This window comes from Carcharhinus amblyrhynchos, chromosome 11 (assembly GCF_965287045.1).
Source record: "Carcharhinus amblyrhynchos chromosome 11, sCarAmb.v2.hapA, whole genome shotgun sequence".
Taxonomy (NCBI): Eukaryota; Metazoa; Chordata; class Chondrichthyes; order Carcharhiniformes; family Carcharhinidae; genus Carcharhinus; species Carcharhinus amblyrhynchos.
In genome coordinates this window covers 93,897,215-93,919,972 of record NC_137334.1, presented here as the reverse complement: position 1 = coordinate 93,919,972, position 22,758 = coordinate 93,897,215, and the positions used below count along the sequence as shown (strand labels likewise).

At 46.4% G+C, this 22,758-nt stretch overlaps 1 protein-coding gene across 1 annotated transcript in view; it reads right to left on the bottom strand.

The window, feature by feature from the left end:
• The window catches only part of plcd4a (phospholipase C, delta 4a), a 65,669-nt gene that overhangs the window by 5,552 nt on the left and 37,359 nt on the right, over nucleotides 1–22,758 (bottom strand). The window contains exons 11-14 of the mRNA XM_080199596.1: nucleotides 12,376–12,492; nucleotides 9,937–10,115; nucleotides 5,545–5,680; nucleotides 1,772–1,921 (exon numbers count right to left, since the gene is read on the bottom strand). Of these exons, the coding sequence (XP_080055722.1) occupies nucleotides 1,772–1,921; nucleotides 5,545–5,680; nucleotides 9,937–10,115; nucleotides 12,376–12,492 (582 nt within the window). The remainder of the gene's footprint in view (nucleotides 1–1,771; nucleotides 1,922–5,544; nucleotides 5,681–9,936; nucleotides 10,116–12,375; nucleotides 12,493–22,758) is intronic.

Sequence of the window (22,758 nt, the reverse complement as noted above, 5' to 3'; positions counted from 1 at the left end):
GTAGGGGGTTTTAGTTCAGTCGGGCAGCATGGTCGGTGCAGGCTTGGAGGGCCGAAGGGCCTGTTCCTGTGCTGGAATTTTCTTTGTTCTTATAAAAGACATCGAGAAAGGCATGAAGACAGGATTGGCTAAAATGGAATGGGAAATCGATACAAAGATGAGACATTAGAGAGACAGTGACAGACATTGAAGGGAATATTTCCTAATCCTCAGAGATTATGTTCCATTGAGAAAGAAAATCTCTACAAGAAGGATACAGAGTCCGTGATAAACTCAGGAAATTGAATATATTACTAAATTCAGGGTCTAACAAACAAGGTGGAACTCGGAGAAGCAGCAAATTTCCAAAAGGGATTCGAGCTCCGCAATCTCTCTCCATTTCAATAAATTGCTAAAGGGATTTGAAGAAAATGCCACGTAAAAGGTTAATATATGAAATAAGAGCTCATTGGGAGAGATATATTAGCAAACGGAGTGGGGATTGGCTGAGTAACAGGAAACAGAGAGTCGGAATTAATGGGTCTATCTATACCCTACACTATTCTCCCCTGAATCTGGTTACAAGAGGGGTACCATTCGCATACACACGGGGCAAGGTAGGTGTAGGAAAATGCTTTGTTAAGATGGCGGCGCGGGCTCGTTGGGCCGAAGGGCCTGTTTCCCGTGCTGGGTTGTTCTTTGTTCTTTGTCATTTCTCTAGGTGGCAAACTAACTCCTGGCCTGCCGCAAGGATCGGTGCTGTGGCTGTAACTGTTTATGGTCGATATTAAGGACACTGAATGTAGCGACAGGGTTTTACAGACAAATTTGCTGAAGATACAAAGATAGGGAGGAAGGCGAGTTGTGAGGAGGATTCAAAGCAACGGGACAAAGGAAGTGAGTGACAAAAAAATTGGCAGATGGAGGATAATGTGGGAAAATGTGAATGTGTTCACACTGCAGAAAGAACAGCAAAACAGCAAAATAAGAACATAAGAAATAGGAGCAGGAGTAGCCCACCTAGCCCCTCTCTCCTCGAAATGGAGAAAGATTGCAGAACTCGGAGGTACAGAGGGATCTGGGTGTCCAGGTACACAAATCAGGAAATGTTAGTCTGTGGACACAGCGAGTGATTAGGAAGGTAAGGATCATGTTGGTCTTTATTGCAAGGATGATGGAGTATAAAAGGGGGGAAGTCTTGCTACAAGTTTTTAAGGCACAACTAGATGTACTGTCCACAGTTTTAGCTTCCTCCCTCGGGGAGGAACATCCTTGCATTGGAGGCAGTTCAGGGAAAGTTCACTGGGCTGATTCCTGGGTTGAAGGAATTGTCTTATGAGGAATTGTTGAGTAGGTTGGGCCTGTAGGCATTGGAGTTTAGAAGGAAGCGAGGCAACCCGACACAAAATGAGGAGATATTTCCCCTTGTTGAGGAATCTCTAATTGGGGAACTCAGTTTGAGGATAAGGAGTGGAGATGGAGATGAGGAGGAATGTCTTCTCCTGGAATTCCCACCCCGAGAGAGCAGTGGGGGCTGTGGGTCAGAGAATATATTCAAGGCTGTGTTAGAAGGAGTTTTTGATTGATGAGGGATATCGGGGGATGGGGGACAGGCAGGAAAGTAGAGTTAAAGACACAATCAGATCAGTCTTAGTGAATGGCGGAGGAAACACGATGGGCTGAATGGCCTCAATCCTGTTCTATTTCTCATGAGCTGGTTTTCTCGGGATTTGATGCGCGATAGAGGTGGGATTTTTTTATGTCAGTAAGGGTGGGCAGTTGGATAACTCACCTTCCTTGATCATGTTGAATGGGAGGGTGTACTGACCCACAAAATCATTCTTCGAGGTTAGGTCATAATCTTCAACCACAAATCGGACAAGAGCGAGGTCAGGGACGTGAACGATGAAACTCAGAGTCTCGTACCACACGGGGTTAAAACCTGCTCACAACAGGGAGAGGGGCAATATTCACCAATCAGGAGACAGTCTCCACAATTCAGAATCTTACAGCACAGGAGGCCATTCAGCCCATTAACCTCTCCCCCTCCCTCCCTCCCCCTGACACAGCCACACAGTCCTGACAATGTGGTTCCTGTTTAAACATAAACCACAATTCCTTTTTGCCTCTGCGGACACCAGATACAAACCAGACTGCGTTCACACACTCTCACTCTCACTCCCACACACTCACACACTCTCACTCCCACTCACACACACTCACTCTCACTCACTCACTCTCACTCACTCACTCTCACTCACTCACTCTCACTCACACACACTCACTCTCACTCACTCACTCTCACTCACACACTCTCACTCACACACTCTCACTCACACACTCTCACTCACACACTCTCACACACTCTCACTCACACACTCTCACTCACACACTCTCACTCACACACTCTCACTCACTCTCACTCTCACTCTCACTCTCACTCTCACTCCCACTCACACACTCACTCTCACTCTCACTCTCTCACACTCACTCACTCCCACTCACACACTCACTCCCACTCACACACTCACTCTCACTCACACACTCACTCTCACTCCCACTCACTCTCACTCACACACTCACTCACTCTCACACTCACTCACTCTCACTCTCACACTCACTCTCACTCACACACTCACTCTCACTCACACACTCACTGTCACTCACACTCACTCTCACTCTCACTCCCACTCACACACTCAATCCCACTCTCACTCACACAGTGTGTGACCGGGGGGGCAGTGACAGGCTGGGAGGGGCAATCATGCAAGGTCTATGGATCTCAGGCCTTATTTTCCCCGTCTCGGGGCAAATGCAACAGAAAATCTCAGCCTTTCTCTCTCTCTGCCTCTCCCTCTGGGTGGGATTTGACAGCCTCGTGTCGAAACTGTAAAATCCTTTCCAAGGTCACAGGACCTTCCCATTGTCCGCCCCTGGCCCGCTCCGATTCCTGGCCAGGACGCTCCGCTCTGGCCGATTTCCCTCAGTCCGGGGTGGCAGTTCCACCTTTCTGTCTCTAGGTGGGGACGTTTCCCAGTGTGACAGCGCCCCCACCTGGTGTGCTGTGTAATGACAAATAATCCAGCTCTGCCATTGGCCGCTTCGTAAATAGACATGAGGAGGCCATTCAGCCCATTGAGCCTGCCCTACATTCAATATGATCATGGCTGATTGGACACTTCAATTCCTTTTACACCCACTGTCCGCATAAGTCGTTATGTTATTGTTCATCAGCAATGTATCTCTGTTTTAAATACCCTCAATGGCTGAGCTTCCACTATCCTCTGCTGTAGAGAATTCCAAAGATTCACAATTCTCTGTGTAAAGAAACATCGCTTTTTCTGGATCTTAAGTGATGCCCCTTCTTATTTTGAAATTGTGCTCCCTGGTTCTAGACTCCTCAACTAGGGGAAACTCTTACCTGCGTCTACCCTGACTCTTCCTTAAGTATTTTCTATGTTTCAATCTAACCCCGTGCTGTACCTGTCCTGGGAGTGTTTGATGGGGACAGTGTAGAGGGAGCTTTACTCTGTATCTAACCCCGTGCTGTACCTGTCCTGGGAGTGTTTGATGGGGGACAGTGTAGAGGGAGCTTTATTCTGTATCTAACCCCGTGCTGTCCCTGTCCTGGGAGTGTTTGATGGGGGGACAGTGAAGAGGGAGCTTTACTCTGTATCTAACCCCGTGCTGTCCCTGTCCTGGGAGTGTTTGATGGGGGGACAGTGAAGAGGGAGCTTTACTCTGTATCTAACCCCGTGCTGTACCTGTCCTGGGAGTGTTTGATGGGGACAGTGTAGAGGGAGCTTTACTCTGTATCTAACCCCGTGCTGTACCTGTCCTGGGAGTGTTTGATGGGGACAGTGTAGAGGGAGCTTTACTCTGTATCTAACCCCGTGTTGTACCTGTTCTGGGAGTGTTTGATGGGGACAGTGTAGAGGGAGCTTTACTCTGTATCTAACCCCGTGCTGTACCTGTCCTGGGAGTGTTTGATGGGGGACAGTGTAGAGGGAGCTTTACTCTGTATCTAACCCCGTGTTGTACCTGTCCTGGGAGTGTTTGATGGGGACAGTGTAGAGGGAGCTTTACTCTGTATCTAACCCCGTGCTGTACCTGTCCTGGGAGTGTTTGATGGGGGGGACAGTGTAGAGGGAGCTTTACTCTGTATCTAACCCCGTGCTGTCCCTGTCCTGGGAGTGTTTGATGGGGGACAGTGTAGAGGGAGCTTTACTCTGTATCTAACCCCATGCTGTACCTGTCCTGGGAGTGTTTGATGGGGGGACAGTGTAGAGGGAGCTTTACTCTGTATCTAACCCCGTGCTGTACCTGTCCTGGGAGTGTTTGATGGGGGACAGTGTAGAGGGAGCTTTACTCTGTATCTAACCCCGTGCTGTACCTGTCCTGGGAGTGTTTGATGGGGGACAGTGTAGAGGGAGCTTTACTCTGTATCTAACCCCGTGCTGTCCCTGTCCTGGGAGTGTTTGATGGGGGGACAGTGTAGAGGGAGCTTTACTCTGTATCTAACCCCGTGCTGTACCTGTCCTGGGAGTGTTTGATGGGGGACAGTGTAGAGGGAGCTTTACTCTGTATCTAACCCCGTGCTGTACCTGTCCTGGGGGTATTTGATGGGGGGACAGTGTAGAGGGAGCTTTACTCTGTATCTAACCCCGTGCTGTACCTGTCCTGGGAGTGTTTGATGGGGGGACAGTGTAGAGGGAGCTTTACTCTGTATCTAACCCCGTGCTGTACCTGTCCTGGGAGTGTTTGATGGGGGACAGTGTAGAGGGAGCTTTACTCTGTATCTAACCCCGTGCTGTACCTGTCCTGGGAGTGTTTGATGGGGGACAGTGTAGAGGGAGCTTTACTCTGTATCTAACCCCGTGCTGTCCCTGTCCTGGGAGTGTTTGATGGGGGGACAGTGTAGAGGGAGCTTTACTCTGTATCTAACCCCGTGCTGTACCTGTCCTGGGAGTGTTTGATGGGGGACAGTGTAGAGGGAGCTTTACTCTGTATCTAACCCCGTGCTGTCCCTATCCTGGGAGTGTTTGATGGGGGGACAGTGTAGAGGGAGCTTTACTCTGTATCTAATCCTGTGCTGTACCTGTCCTGGGAGTGTTTGATAGGGGACAGTGTAGAGGGAGCTTTACTCTGTATCTAACCCCATGCTGTACCTGTCCTGGGAGTGTTTGATGGGGGACAGTGTAGAGGGAGCTTTACTCTGTATCTAACCCCGTGCTGTACCTGTCCTGGGGGTATTTGATGGGGGGACAGTGTAGAGGGAGCTTTACTCTGTATCTAACCCCGTGCTGTACCTGTCCTGGGAGTGTTTGATGGGGATGACACACATTGTCAAAAGTCGTCCGAATTCTGAACACATCTACTGACTCTCCTAAACCTATCTGCTGCTGGGGTGAAGATGGAGAGGTTTCGGGAGAGGTTCCAGAGCTCAGGCTCCGGGTCAGGAATCGAACTCAGTTTAACACGGTTTAAGTGGCTGAGTTTTTAGCACTCGCTATTGGTTATCTGTCAGGCTAAGCGAGGATAGTGATTGGTTGCCAGTCTGCGTACCATTATTATCGATGTATTTCGTTTCCTGCTTGGCGTTGTCCATGGGAACACCGTGAATTTCCACTCGTACCAACGGATCCACAATCGAACCCTCCTTACTGTTCTCCACTTTGGGCAGTTGCTGTGCACTGATCACCTAGAGAGAGAGAGAGAGAGAGTGGATGAGAGAGAGAATGCGAGAGAGGAAAAGAGAGAAAGAGAGAGAGAATGAGAGAGAGAGAAAGCAAGAAAAAGAGAGAAAGAGAAAGAAAGAGAGAATGAGAGAGAGAGCAAGAGAAAGAGAGAGGGAGGAGAGCAAGAGAGAAAGAGGAAGAGAGAGAGGGAGAGAGAAAGAGAGGGGAAAGAAAGAGAGGGAGAAAGAGGGAAAGAGGGGGAAAGAGAGGGAAAGAGAGAGAGAGAAAGAGAGAGAATGAGAGAGAGGGGGAGAGAGAGGGGGAGAGAGACAGGAAGAGACAGGGAGAGAGAGGGAGTGAGAGAGAGGGAGTGAGAGAGAGGGAGTGAGAGAGAGGGAGAGAGAGCAAGAGACGGAGCAAAAAAGACGAAGCAAGAGAAAGAGAGCAGGAGAGGGAGAGAGAGAGAGTGAGGGAGCGAGGGATAGAGGGAGAGAGAGTGTTTGAGCGACAGTTAGTGAGAAAGGGAGTGAGGGGGGGGTTAGAGGGAGTGAGGGCGTCCCACCCTCTGCGATTGTCTAACAGGCTCAGGTTTTGGCAGTTTATGGGGTTTGAGGGTGGGGGTTGCAGACTGACAATGATACAGGAAGCCAGTCACAGGGGTATTGTCAATGGGATTGTCACTGTCAGTGGGGACAGGGGGATAAACACCGCTCCCTATAGCCCAGAACCAGAGTCCTGCCGGCTGCCAGGGTCCCAGCTCTGAGCTGGGAAGGAACCTGCAGTGGGAGGGGGAGGAAGTAGATATTTTTGGCCATGTTTGTACCAACGACATAGACAGGACTAGGAAAGAAGCTCTGCTTAGGGGTGATGAGCAGCTGGGGGTGAAGAAAGTATAATGTGACGTTCTTTACCCTGCCAGGGTCACCCAGCTCCTGATCTCGATTCCAGCCTTGGTTCAAACATGGATAAAGGAGCTGAATTCCAGAGGTGAGAGTGACAGTCCTTTAACATCAAGGCCACATTCGACCGAGTGAGGCATCAAGGAGCCCCAGTGTAACTGGAATCAGTGGGTATCAGGGGACAAACTCTCCACTAATTGGAGCATACCTGGTACATTGGGAAATGGTTGTGTTTATGGAAGTTTCAGTCACTCAGCCCCTGGACATCTCTGCAGGAGACCCTCAGGGGAGTGTCCGAGACCCAGCAATCTTCAGCTGCTTCACCAATGACCAATTCCAAATGTTCGCTGATGATTGTACAACATTCAGCACCATTCTCCACTCCTCAGATACTCAAACAGTCCGTGTCCAAATGCAGCGAGACCTGGACAATATCCAGGCTGGCCTGACAAGTGGCAAATATCATTTATGCCACACACGTTCCAGGCAATGACCATTCCCAGTAAGAGAGAGTCTAACCACCGCTCCCAGACATTCGATCAACTCCAATATAGAAACACAGAAAACAGGAGCAGGAGTAGGCCACTCAGCCCTTCGAGCCTGCTACGGTTACAACTCACGGAGGAAACAACTTCCGCGAATCCAGTCTGTTCCTCCTTGTCGGAATTTTAATTAGATCCTGTCTCATTCTTCCAAATTCCAGAATATAGGCCCAATCACCCCGATCTCTCCTCATACGACAATCCAGACATCTCAGGAATCAGCCTGGTGATTCCCTCTTAGATAAGGAGATCAAAACTGTACACAATACTCCAGATGTGGTCTCACTCACCAAGGCCCTGTACATCTCCAGTCAGACATCCTTGCTCCTGTACTCAAGTCCTCTTGCAATGAAGGCAAACATACCATTGGCCTTTTTAACAGCTTGCTGTATGCTTGTTTTCAGTGACTGATGTACTCGGACACCCAGATCCCTCTGCACATCAACATTTCCCAAACCATCACCATTTCAATAATAGCCTGCTGTTCTAATTTTCACTCCACCATCCACACACAGTAGCAGCCGTGTGTACCATCTATAAGATGCACTGCAGGAACTCACCAAGACTCCTTAGGTAGCAGCTTCCAAACCCACCACCTCTTCCATCTAGAAGGACAAGGGTGGCAGATACCTGGGAACCCACCACCAACAATCTGGACGCTCTTCCTACTAATCCCCCTGATACTAAGGGCCGTAGAATCATCGAATCCCCGCAGTGCAGAAGGGGGCCATTTGGCCCATTGTGTCTGCACTGACCATGATCCCAACAGGCCTTATCCCCATGACTCACATATTTACCCTGGTAATCCCCATAAAACTAAAGGGTAATTTAGCACGGCCAATCCACCCAACCTGCACATCTTTGGACTGGGAGGAAACCGGAGCACCCGGAGGAAACCCACGCAGACACGGGGAGAACGTGCAAACTCCACACAGACAGTGACCCGAGCTGGGAATCGAACCCGGGTCCCTGGTGTTGTGAGGCAGCCGTGCTAACCACTGTGCCACCTTATCAATTTTGAACCCTTCTCATGACAGAGTTTCCTCTTCTGGCCTGGACACATTGGCCACCTTGGTAAAGACCTTGGTGCAATGTATTCACTTAATTTCACTGAGCCATTCTCACCGCCTGATGTGTAAATTCCCTTTGCCTCATCAACCCTACCACCCCGTTACTATTTATACGTCTGTGGAAAACATTAACATTCCCCTTTATGTTGGCTGTCGGTCTTTTTTTATAATCACTCATTGATTCTCCAATGTTTGTTTCGCCTCCCCTCCGAACTTTTGGATTCTTCTTGGTTCTCAGTTGTATTTTCTCACCTGTCATAAGCACACTTTTCTTCAATTTAATTTCAACCTCCTTTTTCACCCAGGGAGTTCTGGATTTGTTGAAGTCGATTTTAAAGTTTACTCATTGGTGTCACAAGTTGGCTGACATTAACACTGCAATGAAGTTACTGTGAAAATCCCCTAGTTGCCACACTCTGATATCTGTTTGAAGGAGAACTTAGTGTGGCCAATGCACCTTAACCAGCACGCCTTTCAGACTGTGGGAGAAAAACAGACCACCCGGAGGAAACCCACGCAGACATGGGGAGAACATGCAGACTCCACACAAGCAGTTGCCCTGCCTTTCCCTTTTCAGGAAATACACCGTGACTGTGCCTGAACCATTTCTGTTTTAAAGGTAACCCGAACTATAGCTTTTCTCACCAACCTTTCATCCCAGTCTATCCAGCTCCGTTCTTGCCCCATTGCAGTCGGCTCTCCCCCCAGTTAATTACTTTTACTCTTTTCTACCATCACCATAAACCACAATGACCGCTGTCTCTGAAACGTCCCTCCACTGATACTGGATCTACTTGGCCCACCTCATTTCCAAGAGCCGGGTCCAGTAGTGCATCCTTTCTTGTTGGACTGGATGCTCTGCTGCAGAAAATTCTCCTGAGCACAAACGGGGAACATTTGTCTCTCTGCGCCCTTTACACTCCCACTGCCTCCGTCTACATTCGGGTCATTAAAGTCCCTCATTATACCTACTCTACAATGTTTACATCTCTCTGTAATTTCCCTGCAGATTTATTCTTCTACATCCTTCTCATTAGTTGGTGTCTACAGACTTCACCAAACAATATCATTGCACCCTTCTTGTTCCTTATCACTAATTGATTCTGTCCTTGAATCCTCTGGGATATCCCCTTTCTCCAGCACTGCAGTGCTCCACAATTCCTTTCCCTCCTTTCCTATCTTTGCTGAACACCTCAGAAATATTTAACTCCCAGTCCTGTCCTTCCTTGAGCCTGGAATCTGTTACCACCACAAAATCATATATTGACAATGCAATCTGCGCCTGTAACTCTGCAATCTTATTCACTCCACTCTGTGTGTTACAAACACACACAGTAGCACTGACCTAGACTTCCAATACTCCCTCCCTTTCACTGACTCCACCTATTAACTTACTATTCTCTACTCAGTGCTTACTGTCCCACCAGTATTTTGTGCAACCTGATATTATTCTCTAATCTTTTCACTTGGAGAGCAAGAGAGAAAGAGTGCAAAAGAATGAATGAGAGAGACAGAGCGAGAGAAAGAGACAGAGCAAGAGAAAGAGAGAGAAAAGAGATAGAGAGAGAGAAAGAGACAGAACGAGAGAAAGAGATAGAGCGAGAGAAAGAGAAAGAGACAGAACGAGAGAAGGAGACTGAGAGAAAGAAACAGAGAAAGAGACAGAGACAGAGAGAGAAAGAAAGAGACAGAGAGAGAAAAGAGAGAGAGAGAGAGAGAAAAACAGTGAAATTGTGAGAGAGCAAGAGGGAGATTTTGAAGAGTTTACCTGAATGGTTAGATTGAGTGGCCGGTAACCAGCTGTATTTTGAGGATGTTCGGGGTCAAAGTTCGAGTCTATCGTTCTCATAAACCAGGGTTTTAACACGAAGCCACAGTGAGCGTTACGACTAAAGAGCCCGTCACTTAGATCCATCTCCTCACCAGCTGTCTGGAAATTCAACGCCACTCGAAGGGAGATAACGGGAGATGCCACATTAGTCCACATGATGGCTGGAGTGTCAATGGGATCGAACTGTGTAACCCCCCCACCCACCATTACCAACTATATCACTGAATACACACATACACGCTGCAATACAGAAGGAGGCCATTGGGCCCATCATGTCTGTCTCAGCTCTCCGTACATGCATGTTCAAATTTACACACACAAACACGGGTAAGGTGGGTATCAAGGGATATGGGCCAAATGTGGGAAATTGGGACTAACTTAAAAATAGGGGAGCATGGACAAGTGGGCTGAAGGGCCTGTTTCCATGCTGTAAACCTCAAAGACTCTATAAACATATCAATAATCCCTCTGCAGCTGAAGGAAGGAAAACAGCATGGATTTATTCAGGGTAAATTCTTTTTAACTAACTGGCTTGAGGTTTGGGTGCTGTTGCAGGCAGGTTAATAAAGAGCATGCTGCTGATCTGGTGTATATGGATTTCAGGAAGACATTTGATAAAGTGCCACATGACAGACTTGTGAGCACAGTTAGAGCTCAAGGAGAGAAAGGGACAGCAGCAAACAGGGATAGAGAACAGGCTGAGGCCTGGATAGAAGGAGAAGAGATGAAGATTTGTGTTTCTGACGGGAGGAAGATTTACAGTGCGGTTCCCAAGACCGAGACAGGGGCACGACTTCCGAACTTGTGGATGAGAAACTTGGGGAGTATTGTGAGCTGGGAGGAGGATTGTGGAGAACTTCAAAAGGACATGGGCAGTTCAGTGGAATGGCCAGCTAAGTGGCAGGTGAAATTTAACACAGATCAGTGTGAAGTGATTCACTCTGGTAAAAAGAACACAGTTACAAGGAGATGGAATTTCCATCCTCGCCTGGAGCCGGGATTCTCCAGTCCCGCTGCAGCGAACACATTGGTGGAAAGGTGGAGAGAGAGAAGGCAAAGATTTAAGAAGCATTTAAAAAGAAGAATTGGAAACACGAGGATAAACATTTCTGTCCAGCGAGTGGTTAGGGTCTGGGATGCACGGCCTGAGTGTGTGGGGAAAACTGGTTCAATCAAAGCTTTCAAATGGGAATTGGATAACTAACAGAGGAGGAATTTCAATAATTTACTAACAGGATTTCATATCTCACACCAACCACACAGTAAATAAATTCCTGTCTGCTGAGAGAGATAATGAAATAGTTAAAAATTTGCAGTTGTGAGTGTGTGAGCGGGTAGTGTGGAGGACTGAGTTACTGAGAACAGCTTTGTTTCTTCTTGTCTGGAGAGGTTATAGAGTCACAGAGATTTACAGCATTGAATCAGGCCCTTCGGCCCAACTTGTCCATGCCACCCTTTTTTTCTTTAACCACTAAGCCAGTCCCAATTGTCCACATTTGGCCCATATCCCTCTATACCCATCTTACCCATGTAACTGTCTAAATGCTTTGTAAAAGATAAAATTGTACCCACCTCTCCTACTGCCTCTGGCAGCTTGTTCCAGACACTCACCACCCTCTGTGTGAAAAAATTGCCCCTCTGGACCCTTTTGTATCTCTCCCCTCTCACCTTAAACCTATGCCCTCAAGTTTTAGACTCCCCTACCTTTGGGAAAAGGTATTGACTATCTAGCTGATCTTTGCCACTCATTAAGCCCCTCTATAAGATCACCCAGAGCCTCCTACGCTCTAGTGAAAAAAGTCCCAGTCTATTCAGCCTCTCCTTATAGCTCAATCTATCAAGTCCTGGTAGCATCCTAGTAAATCTTTTCTGCATTCTTTCTAGTTTAATAATACCCTTTCTATAATAGGGTGACCAGAATTGCGCACAGTATTCCAATTGTGGCCTTACCAATGTCTTGTACAACTTCAACAAGACGTCCCAACTCCTGTATTCAATGTTCTGACCAATGAAACCAAGCATGCCAAATGCCTTCTTCACCACTCTGTCCACCTATGACTCCACTTTCAAGAACTCTTTTGTCTTAAAGACTGATTTTAGGCTGAACAGAACAGGCTCTCAGTGTGACTCCCTCCTTGATATCGGCGAGGAATATGCATTGCTTCTTATAGAGAATAGGTTTCTAAGATATTTCTCATTTTAGGATAATCAATAGTGTTAGATTCAGGATGACTTCTTGGTTTATTTTTATCACTAAAGCCTGCTTAATCCTTCTACCACAATTGAGAAATCCCAAAGCGTGTACATTGTCAAACACAATCTTCTGATGGGACAGTTCCAGACACGGGGAGCTGGTATCTGTTTGGGGATTCTTACCTATTTGGCAGCCTGTGTTCCAGAATTCCTGAGGGCTGAAGTTTGAAGAATCAGTTCGGAATCCGCTGGGATAGACCCGGGTTAACTGCCAGGCATTGTGACGGACAAACTCGTTTGCTGTTAACCAAACAAGACAGAGACAGGAGTGAGTCATCCCCAGCAGAGTACAGACGCAAAGTAACCAATCAATATTTCACCATCCGGAGAGGGGAGGTTAAATCAAGACACTCAGTCCATCAGAAACCCATTGATGCCAACATAGCCATTATCCAATAAAAACATCACTAAACCCCTCCACTCCAGTCGCTAATTCACTTCCTGGTACCTGTTATTCTATATATAAACCATTCTGAACTCCTCAATTAGATTCTAGAGCACAAAGAACAGGCCCTTCGGCCCTCCAGGCCTGCACTGACCATGCTGCCTCACTGAACTAAAACCCCTTCCTGGGACCATATCCCTCTATTCCCATCCTATTCATGGATTTGTCCAGATGCCCCTTAAAACTCACTATCGTATCTGCTTCCACTACCTCCCCCGGCAGCGAGTTCCAGACACCCACCACCCTCTGTGTAAAAAACTTGCCTTGTACATCTCCTTTAAACTTTACCCCTCACTCCTTAAACTTACGCCCCCCAACTAATTAACACTTCCACCCTGTGAAAAAGCTTCTGACTATCCACTCTGTCCATGCCTCTCATAATCTTGTAGGCTTCTATTCTAGTACATAACTCACTCCCGGGTATCTGTTATTCTATATATAAACTACCCCGAACCCCTCGATTAGATTCCAGTCTGTAACTCACTCCCGGGTATCTGTTATTCTATATATAAACTACCCCGAACCCCTCAATTAGATTCCAGTCTGTAACTCACTCCTGGGTATCTGTTATTCTATATATAAACCACCCCGAACCCCTCGATTAGATTCCAGTCTGTAACTCACTCCCGGGTATCTGTTATTCTATATATAAACTACCCCGAACCCCTCGATTAGATTCCAGTCTGTAACTCACTCCCGGGTATCTGTTATTCTATATATAAACCACCCCGAACCCCTCGATTAGATTGCAGTCTGTAACTCACTCCCGGGTATCTGTTATTCTATATATAAACCACCCCGAACCCCTCAATTAGATTCCAGTCTGTAACTCACTCCCGGGTATCTGTTATTCTGTATATAAACCACCCCGAACCCCTCGATTAGATTCCAGCCTGTAACTCACTCCCGGGTATCTGTTATTCTATATATAAACCACCCCGAACCCCTCGATTAGATTCCAGTCTGTAACTCACTCCCGGGTATCTGTTATTCTATATATAAACCACCCCGAACCCCTCGATTAGATTCCAGTCTGTAACTCACTCCCGGGTATCTGTTATTCTATATATAAACCACTCTGAACCCCTCGATTAGATTCCAGTCTGTAACTGACTCCCGGGTATCTGTTATTCTATATATAAACCATCCCGAACCCCTCGATTAGATTCCAGTCTGTAACTCACTCCCGGGTATCTATTATTCTATATATAAACCACCCCGAACCCCTCGATTAGATTCCAGTCTGTAACTCACTCCCGGGTATCTGTTATTCTGTAAATAAACCACCCCGAACCCCTCGATTAGATTCCAGTCTGTAACTCACTCCCGGGTATCTGTTATTCTGTATATAAACCACCCCGAACCCCTCGATTAGATTCCAGTATGTAACTCACTCCCGGGTATCTGTTATTCTGTATATAAACCACCCCGAACCCCTCGATTAGATTCCAGTCTGTAACTCACTCCCGGGTATCTGTTATTCTGTATATAAACCACCCCGAACCCCTCGATTAGATTCCAGTTTGTAACTCACTCCCGGGTATCTGTTATTCTATATATAAACCACCCCGAACCCCTCGATTAGATTCCAGTCTGTAACTCACTCCCGGGTATCTGTTATTCTATATATAAACCACCCCGAACCCCTCGATTAGATTCCAGTCTGTAACTCACTCCCGGGTATCTGTTATTCTGTATATAAACCACCCCGAACCCCTCGATTAGATTCCAGTCTGTAACTCACTCCCGGGTATCTGTTATTCTATATATAAACCAGCCCGAACCCCTCGATTAGATTCCAGTCTGTAACTCACTCCCGGGTATCTGTTATTCTATATATAAACCAGTCCGAACCCCTCGATTAGACTCCAGTCTGTAACTCACTCCCGGGTATCTGTTATTCTATATATAAACCACCCCGAACCCCTCGATTAGACTCCAGTCTGTAACTCACTCCCGGGTATCTGTTATTCTATATATAAACCACCCCGAACCCCTCGATTAGATTGCAGTCTGTAACTCACTCCCGGGTATCTGTTATTCTGTATATAAACCACCCCGAACCCCTCGATTAGATTCCAGTATGTAACTCACTCCCGGGTATCTGTTATTCTATATATAAACCACCCCGAACCCCTCGATTAGATTCCAGTCTGTAACTCACTCCCGGGTATCTGTTATTCTGTATATAAACCACCCCGAACCCCTCGATTAGATTCCAGTCTGTAACTCACTCCCGGGTATCTGTTATTCTATATATAAACCACCCCGAACCCCTCGATTAGACTCCAGTCTGTAACTCACTCCCGGGTATCTGTTATTCTATATATAAACCACCCCGAACCCCTCGATTAGATTCCAGTCTGTAACTCACTCCCGGGTATCTGTTATTCTGTATATAAACCACCCCGAACCCCTCGATTAGATTCCAGTCTGTAACTCACTCCCGGGTATCTGTTATTCTGTATATAAACCACCCCGAACCCCTCGATTAGATTCCAGTCTGTAACTCACTCCCGGGTATCTGTTATTCTATATATAAACCACCCCGAACCCCTCGATTAGACTCCAGTCTGTAACTCACTCCCGGGTATCTGTTATTCTATATATAAACCACCCCGAACCCCTCGATTAGACTCCAGTCTGTAACTCACTCCCGGGTATCTGTTATTCTATATATAAACCACCCCGAACCCCTCGATTAGAGTGCAGTCTGTAACTCACTCCCGGGTATCTGTTATTCTGTATATAAACCACCCCGAAACCCTCGATTAGATTCCAGTCTGTAACTCACTCCCGGGTATCTGTTATTCTGTATATAAACCACCCCGAACCACTCGATTAGATTCCAGCCTGTAACTGACGCCCGAGTATCTGATATTCTGTATATAAACCACCCCGAACCCCTCGATTAGATTCCAGTCTGTAACTCACTCCCGGGTATCTGTTATTCTGTATATAAACCACCCCGAACCCCTCGATTAGATTCCAGTCTGTAACTCACTCCCGGGTATCTGTTATTCTATATATAAACCACCCCGAACCCCTCGATTAGACTCCAGTCTGTAACTCACTCCCGGGTATCTGTTATTCTATATATAAACCACCCCGAACCCCTCGATTAGATTGCAGTCTGTAACTCACTCCCGGGTATCTGTTATTCTGTATATAAACCACCCCGAACCCCTCGATTAGATTCCAGTCTGTAACTCACTCCCGGGTATCTGTTATTCTGTATATAAACCACCCCGAACCCCTCGATTAGATTCCAGTCTGTAACTCACTCCCGGGTATCTGTTATTCTATATATAAACCACCCCGAACCCCTCGATTAGACTCCAGTCTGTAACTCACTCCCGGGTATCTGTTATTCTATATATAAACCACCCCGAACCCCTCGATTAGATTCCAGTCTGTAACTCACTCCCGGGTATCTGTTATTCTGTATATAAACCACCCCGAACCCCTCGATTAGATTGCAGTCTGTAACTCACTCCCGGGTATCTGTTATTCTATATATAAACCACCCCGAACCCCTCGATTAGATTCCAGTCTGTAACTCACTCCCGGGTATCTGTTATTCTGTATATAAACCACCCCGAACCCCTCGATTAGATTCCAGTCTGTAACTCACTCCCGGGTATCTGTTATTCTGTATATAAACCACCCCGAACCCCTCGATTAGATTCCAGTCTGTAACTCACTCCCGGGTATCTGTTATTCTGTATATAAACCACCCCGAACCCCTCGATTAGATTCCAGTCTGTAACTCACTCCCGGGTATCTGTTATTCTATATATAAACCACCCCGAACCCCTCGATTAGACTCCAGTCTGTAACTCACTCCCGGGTATCTGTTATTCTATATATAAACCACCCCGAACCCCTCGATTAGACTCCAGTCTGTAACTCACTCCCGGGTATCTGTTATTCTATATATAAACCACCCCGAACCCCTCGATTAGATTGCAGTCTGTAACTCACTCCCGGGTATCTGTTATTCTGTATATAAACCACCCCGAACCCCTCGATTAGATTCCAGTATGTAACTCACTCCCGGGTATCTGTTATTCTATATATAAACCACCCCGAACCCCTCGATTAGATTCCAGTCTGTAACTCACTCCCGGGTATCTGTTATTCTGTATATAAACCACCCCGAACCCCTCGATCAGATTCCAGTCTGTAACTCACTCCCGGGTATCTGTTATTCTATATATAAACCACCCCGAACCCCTCGATTAGATTCCAGTCTGTAACTGACGCCCGAGTATCTGATATTCTGTATATAAACCACCCCGAACCCCTCGATTAGATTGCAGTCTGTAACTCACTCCCGGGTATCTGTTATTCTGTATATAAACCACCCCGAACCCCTCGATTAGATTCCAGTCTGTAACTCACTCCCGGGTATCTGTTATTCTGTATATAAACCACCCCGAACCCCTCGATTAGATTCCAGTCTGTAACTCACTCCCGGGTATCTGTTATTCTATATATAAACCACCCCGAACCCCTCGATTAGACTCCAGTCTGTAACTCACTCCCGGGTATCTGTTATTCTATATATAAACCACCCCGAACCCCTCGATTAGATTCCAGTCTGTAACTCACTCCCGGGTATCTGTTATTCTGTATATAAACCACCCCGAACCCCTCGATTAGATTCCAGTCTGTAACTCACTCCCGGGTATCTGTTATTCTGTATATAAACCACCCCGAACCCCTCGATTAGATTCCAGTCTGTAACTCACTCCCGGGTATCTGTTATTCTATATATAAACCACCCCGAACCCCTCGATTAGACTCCAGTCTGTAACTCACTCCCGGGTATCTGTTATTCTATATATAAACCACCCCGAACCCCTCGATTAGATTCCAGTCTGTAACTCACTCCCGGGTATCTGTTATTCTGTATATAAACCACCCCGAACCCCTCGATTAGATTCCAGTCTGTAACTCACTCCCGGGTATCTGTTATTCTGTATATAAACCACCCCGAACCCCTCGATTAGATTCCAGTCTGTAACTCACTCCCGGGTATCTGTTATTCTATATATAAACCACCCCGAACCCCTCGATTAGATTCCAGTCTGTAACTCACTCCCGGGTATCTGTTATTCTATATATAAACCACCCCGAACCCCTCGATTAGATTCCAGTCTGTAACTCACTCCCGGGTATCTGTTATTCTATATATAAACCACCCCGAACCCCTCGATTAGATTCCAGTCTGTAACTCACTCCCGGGTATCTGTTATTCTATATATAAACCACCCCGAACCCCTTGATTAGACTCCAGTCTGTAACTCACTCCCGGGTATCTGTTATTCTATATATAAACCACCCCGAACCCCTCGATTAGATTCCAGTCTGTAACTCACTCCCGGGTATCTGTTATTCTATATATAAACCACCCCGAACCCCTCGATTAGACTCCAGTCTGTAACTCACTCCCGGGTATCTGTTATTCTATATATAAACCACCCCGAACCCCTCGATTAGATTCCAGTCTGTAACTCACTCCCGGGTATCTGTTATTCTGTATATAAACCACCCCGAACCCCTCGATTAGATTCCAGTCTGTAACTCACTCCCGGGTATCTGTTATTCTGTATATAAACCACCCCGAACCCCTCGATTAGATTCCAGTCTGTAACTCACTCCCGGGTATCTGTTATTCTGTATATAAACCACCCCGAACCCCTCGATTAGATTCCAGTCTGTAACTCACTCCCGGGTATCTGTTATTCTATATATAAACCACCCCGAACCCCTCGATTAGACTCCAGTCTGTAACTCACTCCCGGGTATCTGTTATTCTATATATAAACCACCCCGAACCCCTCGATTAGACTCCAGTCTGTAACTCACTCCCGGGTATCTGTTATTCTATATATAAACCACCCCGAACCCCTCGATTAGATTGCAGTCTGTAACTCACTCCCGGGTATCTGTTATTCTGTATATAAACCACCCCGAACCCCTCGATTAGATTCCAGTCTGTAACTCACTCCCGGGTATCTGTTATTCTATATATAAACCACCCCGAACCCCTCGATTAGATTCCAGTCTGTAACTCACTCCCGGGTATCTGTTATTCTATATATAAACCACCCCGAACCCCTCGATTAGACTCCAGTCTGTAACTCACTCCCGGGTATCTGTTATTCTATATATAAACCACCCCGAACCCCTCGATTAGATTCCAGTCTGTAACTCACTCCCGGGTATCTGTTATTCTATATATAAACCACCCCGAACCCCTCGATTAGACTCCAGTCTGTAACTCACTCCCGGGTATCTGTTATTCTATATATAAACCACCCCGAACCCCTCGATTAGATTCCAGTCTGTAACTCACTCCCGGGTATCTGTTATTCTGTATATAAACCACCCCGAACCCCTCGATTAGATTCCAGTCTGTAACTCACTCCCGGGTATCTGTTATTCTGTATATAAACCACCCCGAACCCCTCGATTAGATTCCAGTCTGTAACTCACTCCCGGGTATCTGTTATTCTGTATATAAACCACCCCGAACCCCTCGATTAGATTCCAGTCTGTAACTCACTCCCGGGTATCTGTTATTCTATATATAAACCACCCCGAACCCCTCGATTAGACTCCAGTCTGTAACTCACTCCCGGGTATCTGTTATTCTATATATAAACCACCCCGAACCCCTCGATTAGACTCCAGTCTGTAACTCACTCCCGGGTATCTGTTATTCTATATATAAACCACCCCGAACCCCTCGATTAGATTGCAGTCTGTAACTCACTCCCGGGTATCTGTTATTCTGTATATAAACCACCCCGAACCCCTCGATTAGATTCCAGTATGTAACTCACTCCCGGGTATCTGTTATTCTATATATAAACCACCCCGAACCCCTCGATTAGATTCCAGTCTGTAACTCACTCCCGGGTATCTGTTATTCTGTATATAAACCACCCCGAACCCCTCGATCAGATTCCAGTCTGTAACTCACTCCCGGGTATCTGTTATTCTATATATAAACCACCCCGAACCCCTCGATTAGATTCCAGTCTGTAACTGACGCCCGAGTATCTGATATTCTGTATATAAACCACCCCGAACCCCTCGATTAGATTGCAGTCTGTAACTCACTCCCGGGTATCTGTTATTCTGTATATAAACCACCCCGAACCCCTCGATTAGATTCCAGTCTGTAACTCACTCCCGGGTATCTGTTATTCTGTATATAAACCACCCCAAACCCCTCGATTAGATTCCAGTCTGTAACTCACTCCCGGGTATCTGTTATTCTATATATAAACCACCCCGAACCCCTCGATTAGACTCCAGTCTGTAACTCACTCCCGGGTATCTGTTATTCTATATATAAACCACCCCGAACCCCTCGATTAGATTGCAGTCTGTAACTCACTCCCGGGTATCTGTTATTCTGTATATAAACCACCCCGAACCCCTCGATTAGATTCCAGTCTGTAACTCACTCCCGGGTATCTGTTATTCTGTATATAAACCACCCCGAACCCCTCGATTAGATTCCAGTCTGTAACTCACTCCCGGGTATCTGTTATTCTATATATAAACCACCCCGAACCCCTCGATTAGACTCCAGTCTGTAACTCACTCCCGGGTATCTGTTATTCTATATATAAACCACCCCGAACCCCTCGATTAGATTCCAGTCTGTAACTCACTCCCGGGTATCTGTTATTCTGTATATAAACCACCCCGAACCCCTCGATTAGATTCCAGTCTGTAACTCACTCCCGGGTATCTGTTATTCTGTATATAAACCACCCCGAACCCCTCGATTAGATTCCAGTCTGTAACTCACTCCCGGGTATCTGTTATTCTGTATATAAACCACCCCGAACCCCTCGATTAGATTCCAGTTTGTAACTCACTCCCGGGTATCTGTTATTCTATATATAAACCACCCCGAACCCCTCGATTAGATTCCAGTCTGTAACTCACTCCCGGATATCTGTTATTCTATATGTAAACCACTCTGAACCCCTCGATTAGATTCCAGTCTGTAACTGACTCCCGGGTATCTGTTATGCTATATATAAACCACCCCGAACCCCTCGATTAGACTCCAGTCTGTAACTCACTCCCGGGTATCTGTTATTCTATATATAAACCACCCCGAACCCCTCGATTAGATTCCAGTCTGTAACTCACTCCTGGGTATCTGTTATTCTATATATAAACCAGCCCGAACCCCTCGATTAGATTCCAGTCTGTAACTCACTCCCGGGTATCTGTTATTCTATATATAAACCAGCCCGAACCCCTCGATTAGATTCCAGTCTGTAACTCACTCCGGGTATCTGTTATTCTATATATAAACCACCCCGAACCCCTCGATTAGATTCCAGTCTGTAACTCACTCCCGGGTATCTGTTATTCTGTATATAAACCACCCCGAACCCCTCGATTAGTTTCCAGTCTGTAACTCACTCCCGGGTATCTGTTATTCTGTATATAAACCACCCCGAACCCCTCGATTAGATTCCAGTCTGTAACTCACTCCCGGGTATCTGTTATTCTATATATAAACCACCCCGAACCCCTCGATTAGATTCCAGTCTGTAACTCACTCCCGGGTATCTGTTATTCTATATATAAACCACCCCGAACCCCTCGATTAGATTCCAGTCTGTAACTCACTCCCGGGTATCTGTTATTCTATATATAAACCACCCCGAACCCCTCGATTAGACTCCAGTCTGTAACTCACTCCCGGGTATCTGTTATTCTATATATAAACCACCCCGAACCCCTCGATTAGATTCCAGTCTGTAACTCACTCCCGGGTATCTGTTATTCTGTATATAAACCACCCCGAACCCCTCGATTAGATTCCAGTCTGTAACTCACTCCCGGGTATCTGTTATTCTATATATAAACCACCCCGAACCCCTCGATTAGATTCCAGTCTGTAACTCACTCCCGGGTATCTGTTATTCTATATATAAACCACCCCGAACCCCTCGATTAGATTCCAGTCTGTAACTCACTCCCGGGTATCTGTTATTCTATATATAAACCACTCTGAACCCCTCGATTAGATTCCAGTCTGTAACTCACTCCCGGGTATCTGTTATTCTATATATAAACCACCCCGAACCCCTCGATTAGACTCCAGTCTGTAACTCACTCCCGGGTATCTGTTATTCTATATATAAACCACCCCGAACCCCTCGATTAGATTCCAGTCTGTAACTCACTCCCGGGTATCTGTTATTCTATATATAAACCACCCCGAACCCCTCGATTAGACTCCAGTCTGTAACTCACTCCCGGGTATCTGTTATTCTATATATAAACCACCCCGAACCCCTCGATTAGATTCCAGTCTGTAACTCACTCCCGGGTATCTGTTATTCTATATATAAACCACCCCGAACCCCTCGATTAGACTCCAGTCTGTAACTCACTCCCGGGTATCTGTTATGGAGGGAAAACTCTGAGGTCTAAGGACTGACAAGTCCCCAGGAGCACGTGGCTTGTACCCTGGGGTCTCAGAAGAGGTCGCTGCAGAGATAGTAGAAACATTGGTTAGAATAGAAAATAGGAGCAGGAGGAGGCCAGTTGGCCCTTCGAGCCTCTTCTAAAATTTCTGAGATTCTGGAAATGTCCCCATGGATTGGAAAATAGGGAATGTAAGAACTTCATTCAAGAAAGCAGGAAACTGTTAGTCTAATATCTGTCACAGGGAAATTGTTAGAATCCATTATTGAAGAGGTTGTAGCAGATTCTTAGGAAATCATAATGCGATCAGGCAGAGTCAGAGTTGGTTTTATGAAAGGGAAAACAAGTTTAAATAAACTATTAGAATCTTTTGAGAAAGTAATGAGCAAGGTAGAGTGGTGTACTTGGATTTTGAGAAGGTTTTCCACAAGGTGCCACATCAAAGGTTACTACACAAGATCAGAGATCATGTTGTACAGGGTAACACATTAGCAAGGTTAAAGGATTGACTAGTTAACAGGAAGCACAGGGTAGGGATGAATGGGCCTTTAGATGATCAAGTTGTAACTAGTGGAGTGTGACAG